The sequence below is a fragment of the Paramormyrops kingsleyae genome, chromosome 23 (assembly GCF_048594095.1).
Source record: "Paramormyrops kingsleyae isolate MSU_618 chromosome 23, PKINGS_0.4, whole genome shotgun sequence".
NCBI classification, from domain to species: domain Eukaryota; kingdom Metazoa; phylum Chordata; class Actinopteri; order Osteoglossiformes; family Mormyridae; genus Paramormyrops; species Paramormyrops kingsleyae.
Window position 1 is genome coordinate 21,902,839 of NC_132819.1, and position 17,758 is coordinate 21,920,596.

Genomic DNA, 17,758 nt, shown 5'->3' on the forward strand with positions numbered 1-17,758 from the left:
GCGGATTTTTAATTAAGGCTGGAGCGGTCGCTCTGTCTCGCTCCAATTTCGCTCCGATACTGCTCACACTACGACTCTGAGGCGTGCGCAAATCTTCCCAGAATTCATCTATACAATTATCAAGATTTAGATCCGCTTTGGAATCTAAAAAGACCTTTCTCTGAAACATGAGTGTGCTAATCGAACACGCAGAGGCCAGAGCAAAACGTGAGCAAGTTTTATATGGTTGTAGCATATCAAGTCTATAAAGTAAATAAAAGTATAAAAGCCTATAATTTGGTAATCAAATAAATTAGTTTGTCATTCAAATTAGGTCTAATAGGATTTTTTAAATTTCATGTAACGCTGTCAGTGAAATTTTATTTTACAGAGAGAGACGCAGCAGCAGCATCAACAGAAAATAACTGAGGAATTTAAAACGTGGATGCGCTTAGCCTGTATATTCTTTAGGCTATTAAGCCCACTGATTCCTTTATTTTTAAGCCTATTTTGTGTGGAATGCCATTGCCATTGTCCGTTGTTGCCTATATGTTGTTTAAAAAAAAATATTTTCTGCTCTGAGTGTCGTTGCTCACATTTGTTTATGATATAAGGCATCGGTTTAAGGTGACGTTTGTTAGGCATGCAGTTATTTGTCCCTCTTTTAAATTGGAGCGAGTGTGGAGCAATTTCACTGGAGCGGGAGATAATTTTAGTGGAGCGAGGAGCGGTGTTGAGCGGAGCGGCGTAGTGCGAATTAGAGCGGAGGAGCGGGCGGAGCCAACAGCCTCGTGAGCGAGGAGCGGAAATTCTCACCGCTCCACTCCGCTCACATGCTCTGCCGCAGACCCCGTTTGTTGGAAAATTCCAAATGTACAAAGGTTACAGGTTAAATATCCATCATACTACCAGGGAGCCGGACGGAATGAATGGGGACACGGTGGGCTTTAATGAAACGGTGGCCCCACACCGCAAATCAGCACCATAGATCAACCGATTAACAGATTAACCCCCCTGGGAGATCTGCCTTGCCCAGTGCATGTCTATGTCCCTATCTCTAAGCAGACTCTGTCGTGTGCCTGGGGACTGACGGGTGCTGAGAGGGCGTGAGACTACTTCATACAGCCAGGGGGCAGCGTGGAGCAGATAAAGGGGATTAAAGCTCCTCCCATTTATTTAAGGGGTGGGGCTTAGCACCAATCTAGGTGAGCTGAGACTGCGTCAGTGCTGGGTGACTGACCCCTCTCCCTCAACCTTTGTCCAGAAACAACTTCACATTGGGGTCAGCAGCAGATTAGTAACCTACTAGTAATCTGCCTGAGTATCCAGGGGCAACTTACCCATATAGCCACTTTAGCATCAGCTCTTATAAATGTTAGATTAAATTTAAAAATTAAAAAAGAAAAATTTGTAAAATGTCCTACTAAAGTGAGGGAAAGTCATGCTACATCACAGAAAATCACCCACTGGAATTCAAGCCTTTATTGTTGATAGCATATCGTTTACAGACAAATAATTAGCTAATGTCCTTAAGTGTCCCCCCAGGCCGCTGCCTTGACGCCTTTCCATCTCGTGTCTCCCAGCCACGTGGGGGGGGGGGGGGGGTGCAGCATTCTGTCCACTAAAGGGCACTCCTTCCTAAGCCCTGAATCCCAAACCTTTTCCCAGAAGTTTGGAAAGGGGTATCTGTCCTCCAGAAAACTGGCAGTGGGTGTCCTGAGGCCTGCCTGCCATTCCCCCACAACCCACCCCCCACCCCCCCCACACTCCCCCTCCCCCGAAAAAGCCAGCTTGTGTCCGCAAATAGCCCTGCCATAACTAGCTGTGGTATCGCTGACCTGGCAGACGGGCCCGAAAATGAAAAGGGGGCGGGTCGGAAAGTACTGTGTCATGTGAGCTGGTCACATGACCATGGTGACAGGAAATGGGCGCCGAAGGTGTAACAGCAGTGCCCTCGGCGTCACTAAGCTGCCCGTCTGGGATATCCTGCCCACAGCAGCGAAGCGGGAAATGAATGGACGTGTACATGGGGGCACTGGGGCACGGAAACCTCAGGGTCCTTGGATATCCACCAGTGTGCTTGGTGCCCCTTCCAGGAGTGAACCAAGCAATTACATCAATCAGTCCCCTGCCCCCCCCCCCCCACTTCCCCGGCAAAAAAAGTCTAATGGAAAATCAGGCAGCTTTTGTCTTAATGGCTAAAACAGCCCCCGAGGCCTCATTTCCTGTCGAGCGAGAGCTGTGCGGATTAAATGCAGACGACGCCGAGACAAGTGCACTCCTAGGAGGCCCCATGCCTCTCCACGGCCGTCCCACACCACCGCGCTCTGCCTCAGAGGCCCCATGCCTCTCCACGGCCGTCCCACACCACCGCGCTCTGCCTCAGAGGCCCCTGCCTCTGCACGGCCGTCCCACACCACCGCGCTCTGCCTCAGAGGCCCCATGCCTCTCCACGGCCGTCCCACACCACCGCGCTCTGCCTCAGAGGCCCCTGCCTCTGCACGGCCGTCCCACACCACCGCGCTCTGCCTCAGAGGCCCCTGCCTCTGCACGGCCGTCCCACACCACCGCGCTCTGCCTCAGAGGTCCCTGCCTCTGCACGGCCGTCCCACACCACCGCGCTCTGCCTCAGAGGTCCCTGCCTCTGCACTGCCGTCCCACACCACCGCGCTCTGCCTCAGAGGCCCCTGCCCCCCCCCCAAATCAAAAATCATCCCAAACCTAGGAGGGGGTTAGTGTGAGGCTCAGAGGGACAGGATATTGAGCTTGTGATCAGAAGGTTGCTGGTTCAAATCCCACGGTTGGCAAAGTGATTGCACCATTGGGCCCTTGAGCAAGGCCCTTTACCTGTCTGACACTACTGCATCGAGAAAAATTTACATAGCATTTCGATAAAAGCATCCGCTACACAAAAAGATAAGAGTGGTGTGGATCTTTTCATCTTTATGTTACAGGCAGGTAAGTATCCAGACCCCAAGGCACCCGGGGGGCACCAGATGGGGGCCGGCAAAGGCGTCTCTCACTCACCGATGCAGGCATGGACCCGAACGGACAGTTGGGTACGCAGGATCACGCTGTGCTTCTTGCCCCTCCTGTTGGACAGAGTTGGGGGGACAGGGAGACTGTAGTTAGGCTTATGCACACAGCACATCCTTAAATCCATCACTGTGAGCCCCGGGTACCGGGACGCAATAACGTGCAAGGCTTGGATGGACTGCCACAGACGTACACAATCATTCCCCCGGAGGCTAGAGGGTTAGGGTTAGGCACAGCCTTCTCAGCACCGATCCAGGAAGGACAGCCGAAGGATACGGGGCTGCAGCTCCCAACATCTCGAACCCCGAGAGGCAGCTGAGAGCGAGAGTGATGCCGCCAAGATGGCACCCAGCACACAGAGAAATGAAAAAACAAGCCAGTGAAAGTGAATGTTCAGGGAGGGGGGCTTGTGTAGTGTTTGGGGGGGGAGGGGGGTGTGTGTGCCAGGTAGCAGCCCACATCAGGGTGGGGGAAGGGGATGCACTCATCCTCTACACCCCTGATACACATCTGACCGAAAGGACAGCAGAGCAGCCTGTCCAGACACAACACCAGGGAGGGGAGAAGATAACACACTGTGGCAGAATACACAGAGACACACACACACACACACAGACACACACATGCAGGTGGGTTCAGCCCTTTCCCGTACACTGACACATGACATCACAGGCCCACTTCGGTGATTATATCAATAAACATCGCGAGGGGTGCTACAATTGGCCGATCCCATCCATTTGTGTAGCCCCCATAGGCCGTAGCTCATGGGAAAACAATTCCTGGGTGGTGGAGAATTCGGGGTGTGTTTAGAATGCAGTGCATGGTAGTCTGGGGTACCACCACATGGGAAAGAGCCGACTTCACTGGAACTTCACTGGTCTTCACTAGAACAGTCATTAATAAACAAAAACAATGCTTTTTATATGTATCATACCTCACTCATATAAATCAAATAATCCAAATAAATAACGTGATACACCATGATCAAATCTCTCACAGGGCTAAGAACTCAAGCGTCTACTGGTTTTCATTGTGGTACTTATTCAGGGACCAAGTTCCGTGACTTCAGTATTGCAGGTGTAAATCTAGCTAACTGGCAGGTGTCTCTAAAATCCATAGAAACTCATGAAAAATATCTAAAGGGGGTGTGGATCCAGTCACTAAAAGCCAACTACAAGCGTTGAGGGGATTACATCCCCCAATTAGGTTATTAAAGCAATTACTTGGGCAGTAAGTCACCTTTTATGGGGGTGGGGGTGTAGATCAGATGTGTAAAACCTGCAAGACCTTAGCACCTGAGCTGCAAGACCCTTGACATAAGTGAACAGAGCATAGTGGTCTCTCCTGTCCTGGGGTAAGACCATTCCAAAAAAAATGGGGGTCTCAGCTTCCCGGCACCAGAATCCGGCCATTGCGGGAAGACGTCAACGACTCACCGCAGGATAACGGAACATTCCAGATATGAGGAGAGCATGTGTGCAGACCTGTTATCCGACGATCGGCAGCGGCGCAGCGGCAGTGCAAGCAGGCAGCTCGATAACAAAAACAGAGACTGAAAATGGGGTTTGTTTTCCTCCCTGATTCTCAGACGCTTGTTTATCCACCTGAAGTGTGTCGACTGGGCAGGGCCTCCTCTGTGCTGACAGGACCCGACGTCGAACCGTGATGGATACAGACAGCCACAAAGGCAGAGCTGGAGGGGGGGTGAAAGCAGGGAGGGGCTTCTGTGTTTCTGCCCTGGACACCAAACCTATGGTAGCCGTCACACGTCCCCGCAATGAAAGTTAATCTGACTCAAAATTTATAATTGACCTTTAACCTTTGGGGTTAAAAAAAAAAGTTAAATAATAATAATATAGAGAAATAAAAAACAGAGTAAAAAGGTGTTTGTGTTGTCTCAGTTCTCATCTGACCACTATTTAGACGTCATAATGAACAAGTTGGGGGGGCAAAATACCTGAAATGTGTACTTTGTATCTCTGCCACTGATAACGATACAGCAGAGACCCCCCCATCATTGGCCCAGGGGTCTTTCCTTCGTTTTTGTCAGGCAATAGCAGGTCCTCTTATTCATCGACACCCCCCCCCCCCCCCCACATCCAATCACAGCAGCCGTACCTCAAATGTTAGATCCTCCACGTATCTGATATGGTCACGTCCTTGGCAAAGAAATGTGAACTTTGACGGTACTCTATTCTTGCGATAATAGAACAAATCTACATCTTGGAATCTGGCCTCAGGAAAAAGACCCATACAAAACGATTGAGGAACAGGATGGATTGTCCATTTTCTTCCATCCACACAGGAATAATGTTCCAAGCAGGGATTAGAAGGTGTAGCTGGAAGCTGGAGACTCTCGGGAGCTCGACAGGTCAGAGTCACGCCAGAGTCACGCCAGCATGCCACTGCCATACATGCTTCCAATCCTTTGATAACACTTTTCAGGACTTCAGACGGTAACACAACCATGAAGGTTACATCACAATCCAAAGAGGCCTTGCTGTGTAGAGGCAAAGCCGTCCGTCACAGTCTCCTCATACTCTCGATTGCACCCTCCATCTAGAACAGGGGTGACCTGAGCCTGGGGCTCATCACAGGGCACCTGCATAGGATTCCAGGGCACATACTACAACTCAGAGACACCAATCTCACGATCCAGAAACACAGGGAGAACATTAAAAATCCACAGAGGTGGGAATTGAACCCACAACCACTGATGCCTGAGACAACAGCTTTACCCACTGAGCCACTGTTCCTCCGGAACTTGGATTTTTCTTTAAAACTTAAAGGACTGATCTGACGGCAAACTGTAATGCAACCACGACGTTCTGTTACAGGAAGGATTGTTTTCAAATTTATTTTCCAACTTTTTTTTCTACTTTCCATGAACTCGGTGTTCCCCTGAAGTCTAAGTTCGGCTTTTGCTGATTTTTCTATCGGAAAAAAAGAAACTGAGCCGATGAGGAGACTAGGGATTCCTCAAAGGATGTTTCAGGAAAAAGGAATTCTAATTCCTCAAGTCAGAGTGAAAGTGTGGAGGAAGGCTGTTCAGAAGGTTCATAAACAAACCTACTGTACGGCAAAGCGATACGCCGTCGGTCTGGGTGGCCCCCGAACATGTTCCGCAATCGGGTCCCAGACTTTACGGGAAACCCAAAGTACCTCCTGATAAGCAAAGGCGACAACCGTGATGGATTTTCACGCAAATAATAAACAGCGGATTATTTTGGAATTTCCCTCAGACAAAAATGCGATACAATCTCCTGCTTAGATATGTCCACATACTGGAGTTGCCTCTTGTTATATTTCCATAACCTACAGGAATATATTTAATCACAGATTCTAGACATGGAAACACATTAACGCCTCATAAAGAGGTTGACTATTTCAGGCTGTTGGTGACCTTCCGTAGATTATTTGAAAAATCTGTTATCTCCCATAGGAATTATGACAATGAATGCTTTGCATTGCTTGTCGTACGTATTTTCATTTAAAAACTACTCAGGCACCTGTTTTCAATAACTCACTCAGTGTTTTAAATTCTGAGCCTTTCTGCAGACGTCGCTACCATCGTTTAACAAGGCCTCAGGTCCCATTAGCCGTCAGCCAGGGATGAATTCCTCAGTTTTGTCTCCGAACAATGCATCTGAATTACCGCCATGCCTCCCTTTTCACATCCCCAGCCCTCACATCCCTCGACAAATGGCCCGCAGTACGAGCTGTTGCAGAACCGGGCAGAGAGGAGACGGAGAATTGTGACCGGCCGCTTCTTTCCAAGCAGCTCACGTCAGACTGGGACCAGGAATTTCTGACGCATCTCCAGTGATCAGATAAACAAGTCGGCGAATGGGTAGTTAAAGTCCATCTTCCAGGCCACTTCTCAACTAACTAACTGCCTCAGTTAACGATTGAACCACAACCCTGTAATGGATAAGCAGAATGGAAGATGGATGGATGGATGGATGGATGGATAGATGGATGGGTGAGTGGGTAATAATTACGCTTAGGAATTTTACCTTGGAGTTTTGTACTTTTACAGTTCACACTAGAAATAAGTGCCAATAATTGTGTTGAAGGCCAGTCACTCTCACCATTACCCACAATGCCCTTTTCAGCTCTTCCACCCAAATTTAAGAGCAACATCACCCAGGCACCAGGCCGGATTGGACTTATCACTCTTGTGAGCGATTCTTTGGAAGTGAGACTGGAGAAAACCCTCGGACTTCTGGGATGGGACAGGCTCCAAACCTCAAGGCCGAAATTCTTCTGAAATAAGCACTCTGACACAATATTTACAGAAACATTCCATAATTATACAGTCCGCTCACACATTTCAGAGGTAATATGACAGTTTCCCTAACCCATTGCTCCTTAGCTATTGTCCACTTAACTTTCCCTGTGGTGACGCTGAACTGGTTACCTTTTGTTTTTGTACTCCTCCCCATCTCTACTCCCACACCCCAAATAGAGTCTCCAATCCATCCTGGCATCCCTGTGTCATGCGGTTCTGTCACCCAACCTGCCCAGAGCAAGACCATGTGACCCAGAATACTCATCCCAGTGAGAGATAAACCACTACAGTCACCCAGCTCTCGTTTCCCTTCTACTCATACAGTACATGTGCCTTGATTTCTTCGGCTCCTTGGACAGGGATCATCTGGCATGACATGAAAATCGCAAGATAACGCAGTGCAGGGTGTGTCGACCAGTGGCATACTTCATGTATACTTCATGTATACTTCATGCATACTTCATGCATCTGGAAGGTTCCTGTCGGTCACTTTCTGGAAGAGCTGCTTCCGGCCGTAAATGAGTCTCAGTCTCGTCCCAGGTCATACTTGCATGTGAGGGGGTGGGCAAACTCAGAGATGCAGATGCATGTACACAGAAACACAAACACACAGTCATCAAGCTGGGGGACAGGAAAGCACAGCCTATCTGCTCACACGTGTTCACACACACACACACACACACACACACACATGAGACGTGTGGGCCAGCGAGTGTCGCTCAGGAACCTCGTTGTATCAGTGACATCCGAGCGGAGAACTGGAGAATTGTGTCCCGAGAGCCAGAAGAGAGGGAATGAAAGAAAAAGAGATGGAGAAATAGATGGTGAGAGCAATTAGGAGAAAGTCAGAACGACCTGGCTGGGAACGTACCCAGAATCCTCCTGGAAGCCTTCCAGCTCATCCCTCTGCTCCGCCAGACTGGACTCCAGATCCAGGTAGGTGCCATTGTGGGACAGCTGCAGGGCGCAGTCATCAAGCTGGGGGACAGGAGGACAGACACGTGGAGTCACGCCGCATCCCATCTCCTCAGCTGAGGCCTGTTTGGATGCCCCCCTCCCCCCACCCCAGCCCACTCCCCACACCTATTTACACAGCTGAATTTCAGCGATTTTACTCCATCATCTACGGCTGTTTTCTCCCAGAAAGCTGCTAATTCACCACATTCTACCTTAAACATCTGCAGCTCGCCAAAGGGTCTCCTTCCAATTTCGGAGTCAGGTGCCTTCAAAGGGAATTCCGTCAGAAATTGGGCGCTCCAGTTTAAATGGACCGTGTCGGCTCCTCTGAACCGCGTCGGCTCCTATCGGCTTCCAGACGACCTCAGAAGCCGAGATCTCCCTGTGTCACGCTCGATTTGGAGCTTAGCACTGGGAGCACAAGTTAACATCAACCCGAAGACCTGACCTGAAAGCACCTGTATGTGATAGGCTCCAGGCCCCGTTAGAGAAGCACCCCTCAGCAAAGGAGCTCGGCTCCTACTCACATGTATAACTGTAATTCCCTGGAAACGGCCAAATAACACGTGTGTTTATGTAGCCTGGGGGGGGGGGGGGGGGGGGGAGGAGGGGGGTGAAGACTTAAAACCAGTCTTAGATTGGGATGCTGGACCTTCACAATGCTGTATCCATGGTACATTCCTCAGCCGGAATGCTAAACCAAGGGCCAATCTGGGAGGGCAGAGAGAGGAAGGACAAGACAGCGGGAGCAAAGACAACAGAGAGAGAGAGAACGGAGGGAGAGGAGAGAGAGAGAGAGCGGAGGGAGAGACATAGAGCAGAGGGAGAGGAGAAACAGAGAGAGCAGAGGGAGAGGAGAGAGAGAGCAGAGGGAGAGGAGAGAGAGAGCAGAAACAGAGGGAGCAGAGGGAGAGGAGAGACAGAGAGCAGAGGGAGAGGAGAAACAGAGAGAGCAGAGGGAGAGGAGAGAGAGAGCAGAGGGAGAGGAGAGAGAGAGCAGAAACAGAGGGAGCAGAGGGAGAGGAGAGACAGAGAGCGGAGGGCGAGTCAGAGACAGACAATGGGGGACAGCAGAGGGAGAGAGCAGCTGTAGCAGAGAAAATGACTCAGCGAGAGCTCAGCCTCCCCACAGTTCTGCCATCTTCCACAGAAAACGTGATTCTTGTTGCTCAGTGTTTCAGGCCCAGATCAGCAGCTACTAAGCTGGATTTCTCACTCTGTCTCTCCCTAAGCACCCGCACCATGTGACATGTGAGAATGACATTATAAAACCAGACGGCAGAGCGCTGGCTTCCCCTAGGCTGCACCGACACGCTCTAGCGTGCCGGTTGGGACGGAACGAACCCTGTTTTTATTTACCAAAAACATTTCCTTAAATAAACTATTATAGCCGAGGAGAGAGAGGTCAGTGGCAGATGAATGTTTGAAATCCCCTTCTAACGAGATGTTATGCGACTCTGCAATTGCGGATTTCGAGCTGGCAGAATAATTAGGAGGAAACGGCGGAAACGCTTCGCGTTCGGAGATAATAACTTCGGTTTTTGTCAGGCGGGGGCCCAGCCCCCGTGTGGTCACATGGCCGGAATGGAGGCGTGTCCATGATGGTCCAAAGCGACCCAAAGTCGGCGCTGCAGCAGTCATAGCTGAGGATGGGTCTGATGTGAGGAAAAAGAGACTCACAGCCAGCTTTCACCACAATGTGGGGCGATTCTGGCAGAGGGGGATGGAAGAGAAGGACGCAAGGCACCGAAAACTGGCTGAAGGAACAGGGGAAGCACACTGCAGCGCATATTCAAACCGGCTGATCCTGAGATCAGAAGGTTGCTGGTTCAAATCCCTTGGGTGACAGAGTAATTTCACCTTTGGGCCCTTGAGCAGGAGACACAACTCATCAGCAGTGTCCTAAACAGCCCCTCACGGGAAGAGAACTGCAAACAGTGACGTTAGACACGAAACCAAGCGCTCTGCTAAAGCCATTCTCAAAATCTCTGCTGTCCCCTTTCCACATGTGGCAAGTGTTAAAGGAAACCCTCTCCCCGCAAACAAATGGAATCGAGGAAATGGCAGCTGGGTGTGTGACTCGCTAATGTTAAGACGTTAAGGGACACGTCAGTTTTTCGATCACGTTAAAAATGCTCAGTGTCTGGCAGTCCAGTGAAACATCTGGCTAGCTACGATAGCATGCGCTAATCTGTCATGTAGTGCTTCAGAGGAAAAGCAGAGGGAAATAAAGCCTGCCACCTAAAGAAACACCCCCCCCCCCAGAGGACATGCCCCCAGAGACAGGAGCAGACACTGGGGGGGGGTTTCCCCATGCCCCCTCTCTTTCTCCTCACACATTAGCACATTAGCGTGTCACCACACAAGCGTGTTAGCGCATTAGCTGCGGCCCTATAATACCGATGCCCCATCGACTGGGTGGCGGACGCAGGCTGATGCCTGTTTCCTTGCTGTCAGCACCTTTCTCCCACTTTTCGGCCATAAGTACTTTTCAATCAGCCACTTTCCCGTGATGCTGCTGTCACTTTGGAGCAACGCGTTTAGGACAGGCGCTACACTGAGATTAATTAAACCGAGCTCAGCTTAAACAGATCCACCTCCACGGAGAATATATATTCAAGCCTGGCGTGCAACACAGTCTTCACAATTGCAATGTCGCACCATTTTCAAGGATCTGTATACACCTGGATGTTTACGCATCTATCCATCTTCTCCTGAGTCACGGTCAGAAGCAGCCAGGAGGACAAAGCTGGGCTGCGACCTGGACAGGGTTCCTGTCCATCGCCAGAATGCCTAGAGGAGACTCTGGCGACACGTGGACTTTCCCTCTGAGATCAATAAAGTTCATTCTAATTCCAACTCTAATTCTAGCTTTTTTACTTCTGAAGAAATGTACTTTGTCTGCCCAGGCTTCACTTAGCCCGGCAAACAGCAAAGACCTGGGAACACATTCAGAAATCACATGCAGCTTCTCACAGCTGCCGTTTATAAACGTCGATATCTCACTCACATGGTCATGATCTCACTCATGGAAAGTGCAACACTGAATGGAACTCAAGCCTTATCCTCCACGGGACTCAAACCAGTAACCTCCTGAATCTGCAAGCCTTCGATCCACAGGGACAACTGTCAACCAATAATGACGCGGTCGTAGAACCAAAATTAGCCTCGTCTAAATTTATGCCCAAACACCTGCGTCACGTCAAGTACTGGATGGACTCACACAGCTTGACACTTGCAGATGGGTAAGACATCATGGTCTCCAGCAGTGGATTAGACTGAGGGGAATGAAGGTTGGGGGAGGGATATGGAAGTGATAGCAAACTGTTAACACCTGTCCACCATTATGTGTTCACTGACCCCATAGTCAAGTGACTGACAGCAAAGCTGCTTTTCTCGCCAGGAGTATGGTGCCAACTGAATTCCCAGAATGCTTTGCAGGCATGTCCTCATTCACAGCTATCATACCAGTATTATATATGCCCCTATATCACCCTTAAAAAACCACAGAAACCTACAGATCTGGACAATTTGAAAAAAGAAAAGCGCAACACTATTCAGCATCTAAAATTGAACAGCCACAATATCCTCGAGTGTCATTTTAAATTCCTGAACCTTTTTGTGTTTTAATTTTTTTTCCCCACTTAAAAGCGCTGTCCGTTTAGTGAATTAAAAACAAAAACCTTCTGCGAGTGGAAAAAAAAGGAGACTACAGAAACACAACCAGTAATTACCCAGCAGTCTGTAAAGGCAGCTGCCCCTGATCCAGAGGTGAAAGCTCAAACCATCAGCCAGGCCGGCACCGGACACGCACGTGCTCTGCTGCCATGTTGGAGCGGCTGCGTGACGTTCAGCCCTGGCTTGCCCACCTAGCTGGACTATTTGGGATAACCGCGACCCATGTTAACTGCCCCGTGTCCCCCTGAACAGGGCCATCGCTCCTGACCCCGAGGTCTGTAGTCCACGGGCTCTGACTGCCGGCCACCTCCGCCCTGAAACCCAAAGCCATGCCCTACTATGCTGGAGCCACGGAGGCAGGGCGGTGGCATTTTTAGGCCACGAAATGAGCACTCTCCCTTACAGGCTACGGCGAGGTGAGGGACCCACATCTTACTCACAGTCTAAACACTTGACGGAACGTGCAGATATGAGACTGTATTTTGGAGTTGAGATAACTTTGGGTTAAAGTGATCCACGGTCGTAGTAACGCGGGGAGCTTTCGGCTCTGGGTTACGGAAAATCGGGGGCTGCCCCTCTGCCAGAACAAGCATTTTTTTTAAATGTTAGGAAAAAGCACTCAAAAACGTTTTTAAAGACCCGCTCACATCAAAAAAGGATGCCTTTGGGGCGATCAGCTTCCCGCCCTCTCTCCTCAGTGTGCTGGGGTTGACCGGTAAGAGAGTCGCGTGTTTGGGGTGGGTGGGGGCTCACAAATCACGGCCGGAGCTGAAGAACCACAGAATGACGTGTCAGTGTGACCCCACCCTCGCTGCCCGCATGGGGCACCCGGACACACATTTTTAAAAATGTTAGAAGTACATTATGTGGGGAAAAAGGCATATGTGTGTGTGGGAGAGGGGGGGCATTCCCCAACTACCCCGCACCCCCGGTCTGACCATAAAAACTATTTATAACAGATGGCAGACTGACCTGTCCTGTAGCATTCAAGCACACAGCATGGGGGAAACTTGTGTCTCTGTCTTATATTGTGGGGACCAAATGTCCCCACAATGTGATAAAAACCTGTTATTTTAACCTGGTGGGGGACCATTTTTTTCAGTTCCCACAAGGGGAAACTAATTTTTATAAAAAGAAAAAAAAATCTATGACTACAATCAAAAAACTAAAAATGCGATAAGTCTTGTATTTTATTTGGCTACTTATGGTTAAGGTTAGGGCTGGGTAGGAGTTTGGGATTACAAATTAGTCACATTTGGGATTAAACTGAAATAAAGTCCCCACAAAGATGTTGATAACTAATTTGTGTGTGGATTTGTGTAACTGGTTTCTGCTGTGTCTCACCTCAACACTTTTACCCCATAAAATCATGCATCATATTTTATGGGGGGGGGGGGCTGCCCCACCTGCACCATCCCAAGAGAGGGTCCCTTACAATGGCAAACTGTGAAGTGAATTACAAACTCATAAAACTTAAAACGTCTGGCCCTATAAGTGGGGGGGGGGGGGGGCTGCTCTAGATAAAAGAATCTCTGCATTAAATATATACCCCGCCAACATATGCCGGATCCACGTTACTCCCCAGCACTAATGGCTACCAAAGACAGCCGCGGCACGACCGCCCCCAGTGACCACACTGTGAATTCCAGCGGAGCGCTAACCCTAACCCTAACCCTAACCCTAATCCTAACCCTAATCCTAACCCTAACCCTTTCTGTTAACCGTATCGGAAACACGTCCTAAGCAAACACCCTTCCCGTAACCACACGGTCAGCTAGGATCTAAACGCCGCCATTTCTGACCCTGGGGCTGCAAAACAAACGCCTTAAACAAATCATTTTGATGACCGAGCCAGAAGTACGGTGAGAAAAGAACAGCATTTGTCTGGAAAAACTACCATATGGTCAGTGACAGAAAGAGACACATCACACATTCTGGCTATTAGTGTGAAAGCCATAACCTAGCCTGTTCACCAATTCACTTCACAGATTCCCCTCCAAATAGCACCTGAATTTACCAGATATCCTGCAAATTCTTTTTCCATATTGCCTCATTTCACATATTTTATTACTCAATATACTCAGTAATCATACCTTTTAACTATAAATTTGAAATAACAGCATTACTGAAAGGTAGTATTTCTTTACACACAGCAGGTCTGACAGGCTGTATAAACAAAATCATTACCACTGGCAGATGGTATTTTTGATATACTCACTGAATTATATCACAATACTGACTGTCAGTACTTCACGTAAATTTACGACATTATCACTACTGATAGACTGATTTCAGGACTAGGGGCAGCGATCAGCTTAAAACTGCGCTCTGTTTTAAAACTCCAGCACTGTAATGTTTACTGTTATGATTACAAATAATTAGTTCATTGACTAACTAATGCTTCTGCTTGGAAATATGCACAACCCGTAAGCTGAAGAAAGCCCTGTGTGTGTGTGTGTGTGTGTGTGTGTGTGTTCGTGCGTCTGCCTGAGCGAGGATTCCTGACAGAATAGCACAGGTGGCTCAAAGGATGAAACATTTTTCTAATATCCTGCAGACGTCCAAGTCGCTCCGAGCGTTTCCAGGAGCCGGGCCGTAAATCCCAGGGATGTCTGTGCAAGCAGGAGAGCGGGGAGCCCATCCGTTTAAGGTAGGCTGGCAGGCGGACGGCGGCCCTGCCACGTGGAGAAGATAAAAAGCGGCGAAAACATTTCCTCTTCCAGCATTTTTACATGGGCCACGTCACGACGATAAAGGAGATCCGGGATGGGCTGACCACAAATCACACACGAGAATTCCTTCACGCAGCAGGGCGGACGGCAGCAAACGCACGGGACTGTTTGTGCGCGCGCACACTTGCTTTATCGTTCTGCTCTCCTGGTAGATTCTGGAACGACCGGTTAAATGACCTATAACACGCCTATGCTGATATAACTGCGGGACAATCACCGGCCCGGATTACATAACCTGCTCCGCCGTGACTCACTTTGGCTTAGAACCCACAACCTCCTGGAGCCCAGGGCAGCCAAGTGGCCACCAGGCCAGACTATTCCGTCTTATTTTCCATGCGCCGCTGCAGTTGCAAACTGTGCGGAGCTGAAATCCTACCAGATTCCAAAAGCTTCTTTACCTATGAGTAAGAACCGTGATATGAGTCACCTGGCTATGTGTTATTGCGCAATATATCAGGAATACAGACGTGATAAAAAATAAATAGCATTCAGAAATAGACGTGGATTAGAAACGGGATGCCTTGCCTATTAGGAAAACAGCTCAAAAGAGAATGCTTCGAAAGCAAATGATTCAGTGCCCAGGCATTTCAACATATATTCATCCAAGGGCATAACTTTGGGTTGGGGGGGGGGGGTTGACGCATCCACCCATTTAAGGGGGTCCAGGGGGTTGTATTGACTGGTTTTGATTATTAGGAGGTGACAACTTCCCCATCTCCCCCATAATTTATGCTAACGCCTCCATCCATTTTCTATACACGCTTGTCGTACGTAGGGTGGCAGGAATCCGGAGCTACGGGTTCAAGGCACATTTCTCTATTTGGGACTGAATTAGACGAACATGAATTAATCTGAAATTACCCCTACCTTGCGCTTCACCTGATTGGCTCACACTGATCACATACAGGGCTAAACCTCATGCTGATCACACAGTCTATCAAGAATTTGACGGCTCTTATGAAAGATTTGCATTAATTCATTTATCTGATGCTTTTACCCAAAGTGAATTATAGCAGATGGAAAGACTATGACTTATGTACACTCCCTGGGATTCAATCCCACAACCTCTACACTGTTAGTGCAAATCACAGCTACAGGAGCACCCACGAAAGGGAGACGTGGATTATTCTGTGCTGAAGAACCAGCAAACCGTGCCCTTCACAATAGCATATCACATGGATACTAATCACAAAACACGTGGTAACTGACCAGGCTAAACAGACAGGTGCTATGGTGACCGGTACACTGAGAACCAGTACACTCCCCTCCGCGGTACAAACAGGGATGCCGCTATTGATTTTTGCCCCTTACTGGGCCACCAATCCACTTATGTTCCAATTTTTTTTTTGCGTCCCTGTCACTCTTGGTCTTGGAATCGTCCTAACTCCCCCCTCCCCCATCTTTACGCCCCCCCCCCTGGGTTCAGGATGGTGCAAGCCTCCCAACACGAGTCACCTGCTTTAAGATTAAAATGAAGTGTCTATCCACCTGTTGCGCTAAAATGTGAATAAACAAACCAAACTACCACCCTACTCTCCATAAATTCTGTTCCTTAAACACATCCCAAATCCCAAATACGGAAAAACTAAAAGCAAAGCCTTTTTTTCCAAATTTGTAATTAGTGGTATGCCATAATGCGAATGATCTCAGTCTTGCAGGTATTCATTGTTTTTTGCCGTTACACTGAGGAAAACTGAACAAAAATAACAATTCCCTCAGAGTGGGAAACTGGACGATTCACTGTCCCTCATAAAGCAGCGCTCGCCCTGTCCCCCTTCCGCCGCCGCGTCGCCTCCCACTGCAGCGCACCAGCGAACCTGCTGCCCGCTCCGTCCTGCGGTTTTTCTGCGGCTGCTTCTACACGAATGGAGGACTTTGGGCACCGGAGATGCTAGGCAGATCTAGCAAAAATTGAACATAAGAAACCCAAACCCTAGAATAGGAAGGTGACATACCGGCTGCACACCAATTCGGTCGAAACACTGAGAATGCCCATGCAGTTAACTGAGCATGACAATTCAATATACATGTGCAAAAATGACGATCGTAACAGTGTATTACATTTCACATGGTGTGAATTCAAAGTTCAATGCAGGTTGTTTCTTACCCCATATGCCTGTTTTGATAGTTTTCCTATGATGTATCAAATTAGTTTTCCCATTTTCACAGCACGAACTACGCAACTGATTTATATGCAGACACCACGCAGTGCCCCTATTAAGTTTTCATTTAAGGGAAATTAAGTTAAGCCGTCGTACCTTGTGCGGCGCTCTGAGAAGCCGATGGATTCCGGCGATCTGGTTTATTAGAGGAATATCCTCCCTGAAGGTGTAGTGAGGTGGTCTCGTCGGTTCGGGGAAGTTGGTGCTGTTAAACGGATCGGTGTCATCTAAAAACTGAACCCTGCACACAAAAGTGGCCATGATGCATCCATGCACGGATGCCGGGACAGTCCAGTCTGATGATTAGGATTCTCGCGACGGCGGTCACCGCTGCGTAACGACAACAAACCGAGTGCAGGTTGCACGGCTTAATAGTGCTTTATCTGTCGCGTCGGATCCCCATAGACGAGTTGTCACTCCAATGCATCAAGAAGCGGCGTCTCTATCCCTTTCGTATGTCCCGCTAAGTTCGCGTTAATGTGCCTTTTTGCCCCCCAGTCTTGAGAAGGACAGCGCGACGCAATGGCATTGCGAGCAGGCAGGGTGCAGGGACGGACTGCCAGTCTCGGCTTCTGCAGGAGACCTCTGGAGAAACCTCCCCCCCCCCCCCCCCCACACGTAAAGCATAGTTCACATGCAAGTGTATCGGCGACCTCCAGCGGCCAACAGACTGCTAAAAACCGGGCCCGAAAGCGGAAAATGACATTATTGCGTGAGGTGCTGTGAAATGATGCTTAGTGTCGGAGTGGTATAGTTAACAATTTAATCCATATTTTATACACTTATTACTCTCATATTTCCTCGTGCAACCTTTACTTATTTCGAATTATTAACACATACTAGTACTGAATAGGTGGGGAAAAACATTTAAACCCCTTAAAACTATCAATTGTTCGACTATTGCTCAGTAGTTTGTAGTAGGC

The 17,758-nt window shown here is 48.8% G+C and overlaps 1 protein-coding gene across 7 annotated transcripts in view; it reads right to left on the reverse strand.

The window, feature by feature from the left end:
- The window catches only part of LOC111846925 (FH1/FH2 domain-containing protein 3-like), a 90,898-nt gene extending 73,493 nt beyond the window's left edge, over nucleotides 1-17,405 (reverse strand). For all 7 annotated transcript variants that reach the window (XM_072706148.1, XM_023817666.2, XM_023817665.2 and 4 more), the window contains exons 1-3: nucleotides 16,932-17,405; nucleotides 8,178-8,284; nucleotides 3,007-3,071 (exon numbers count right to left, since the gene is read on the reverse strand). In XM_072706148.1, coding sequence (XP_072562249.1) covers nucleotides 3,007-3,071; nucleotides 8,178-8,284; nucleotides 16,932-17,096 — 337 coding nt within the window. In that variant the 5' untranslated portion in view covers nucleotides 17,097-17,405. The remainder of the gene's footprint in view (nucleotides 1-3,006; nucleotides 3,072-8,177; nucleotides 8,285-16,931) is intronic.
- Between the last annotated feature and the right edge of the window lie 353 nt (nucleotides 17,406-17,758).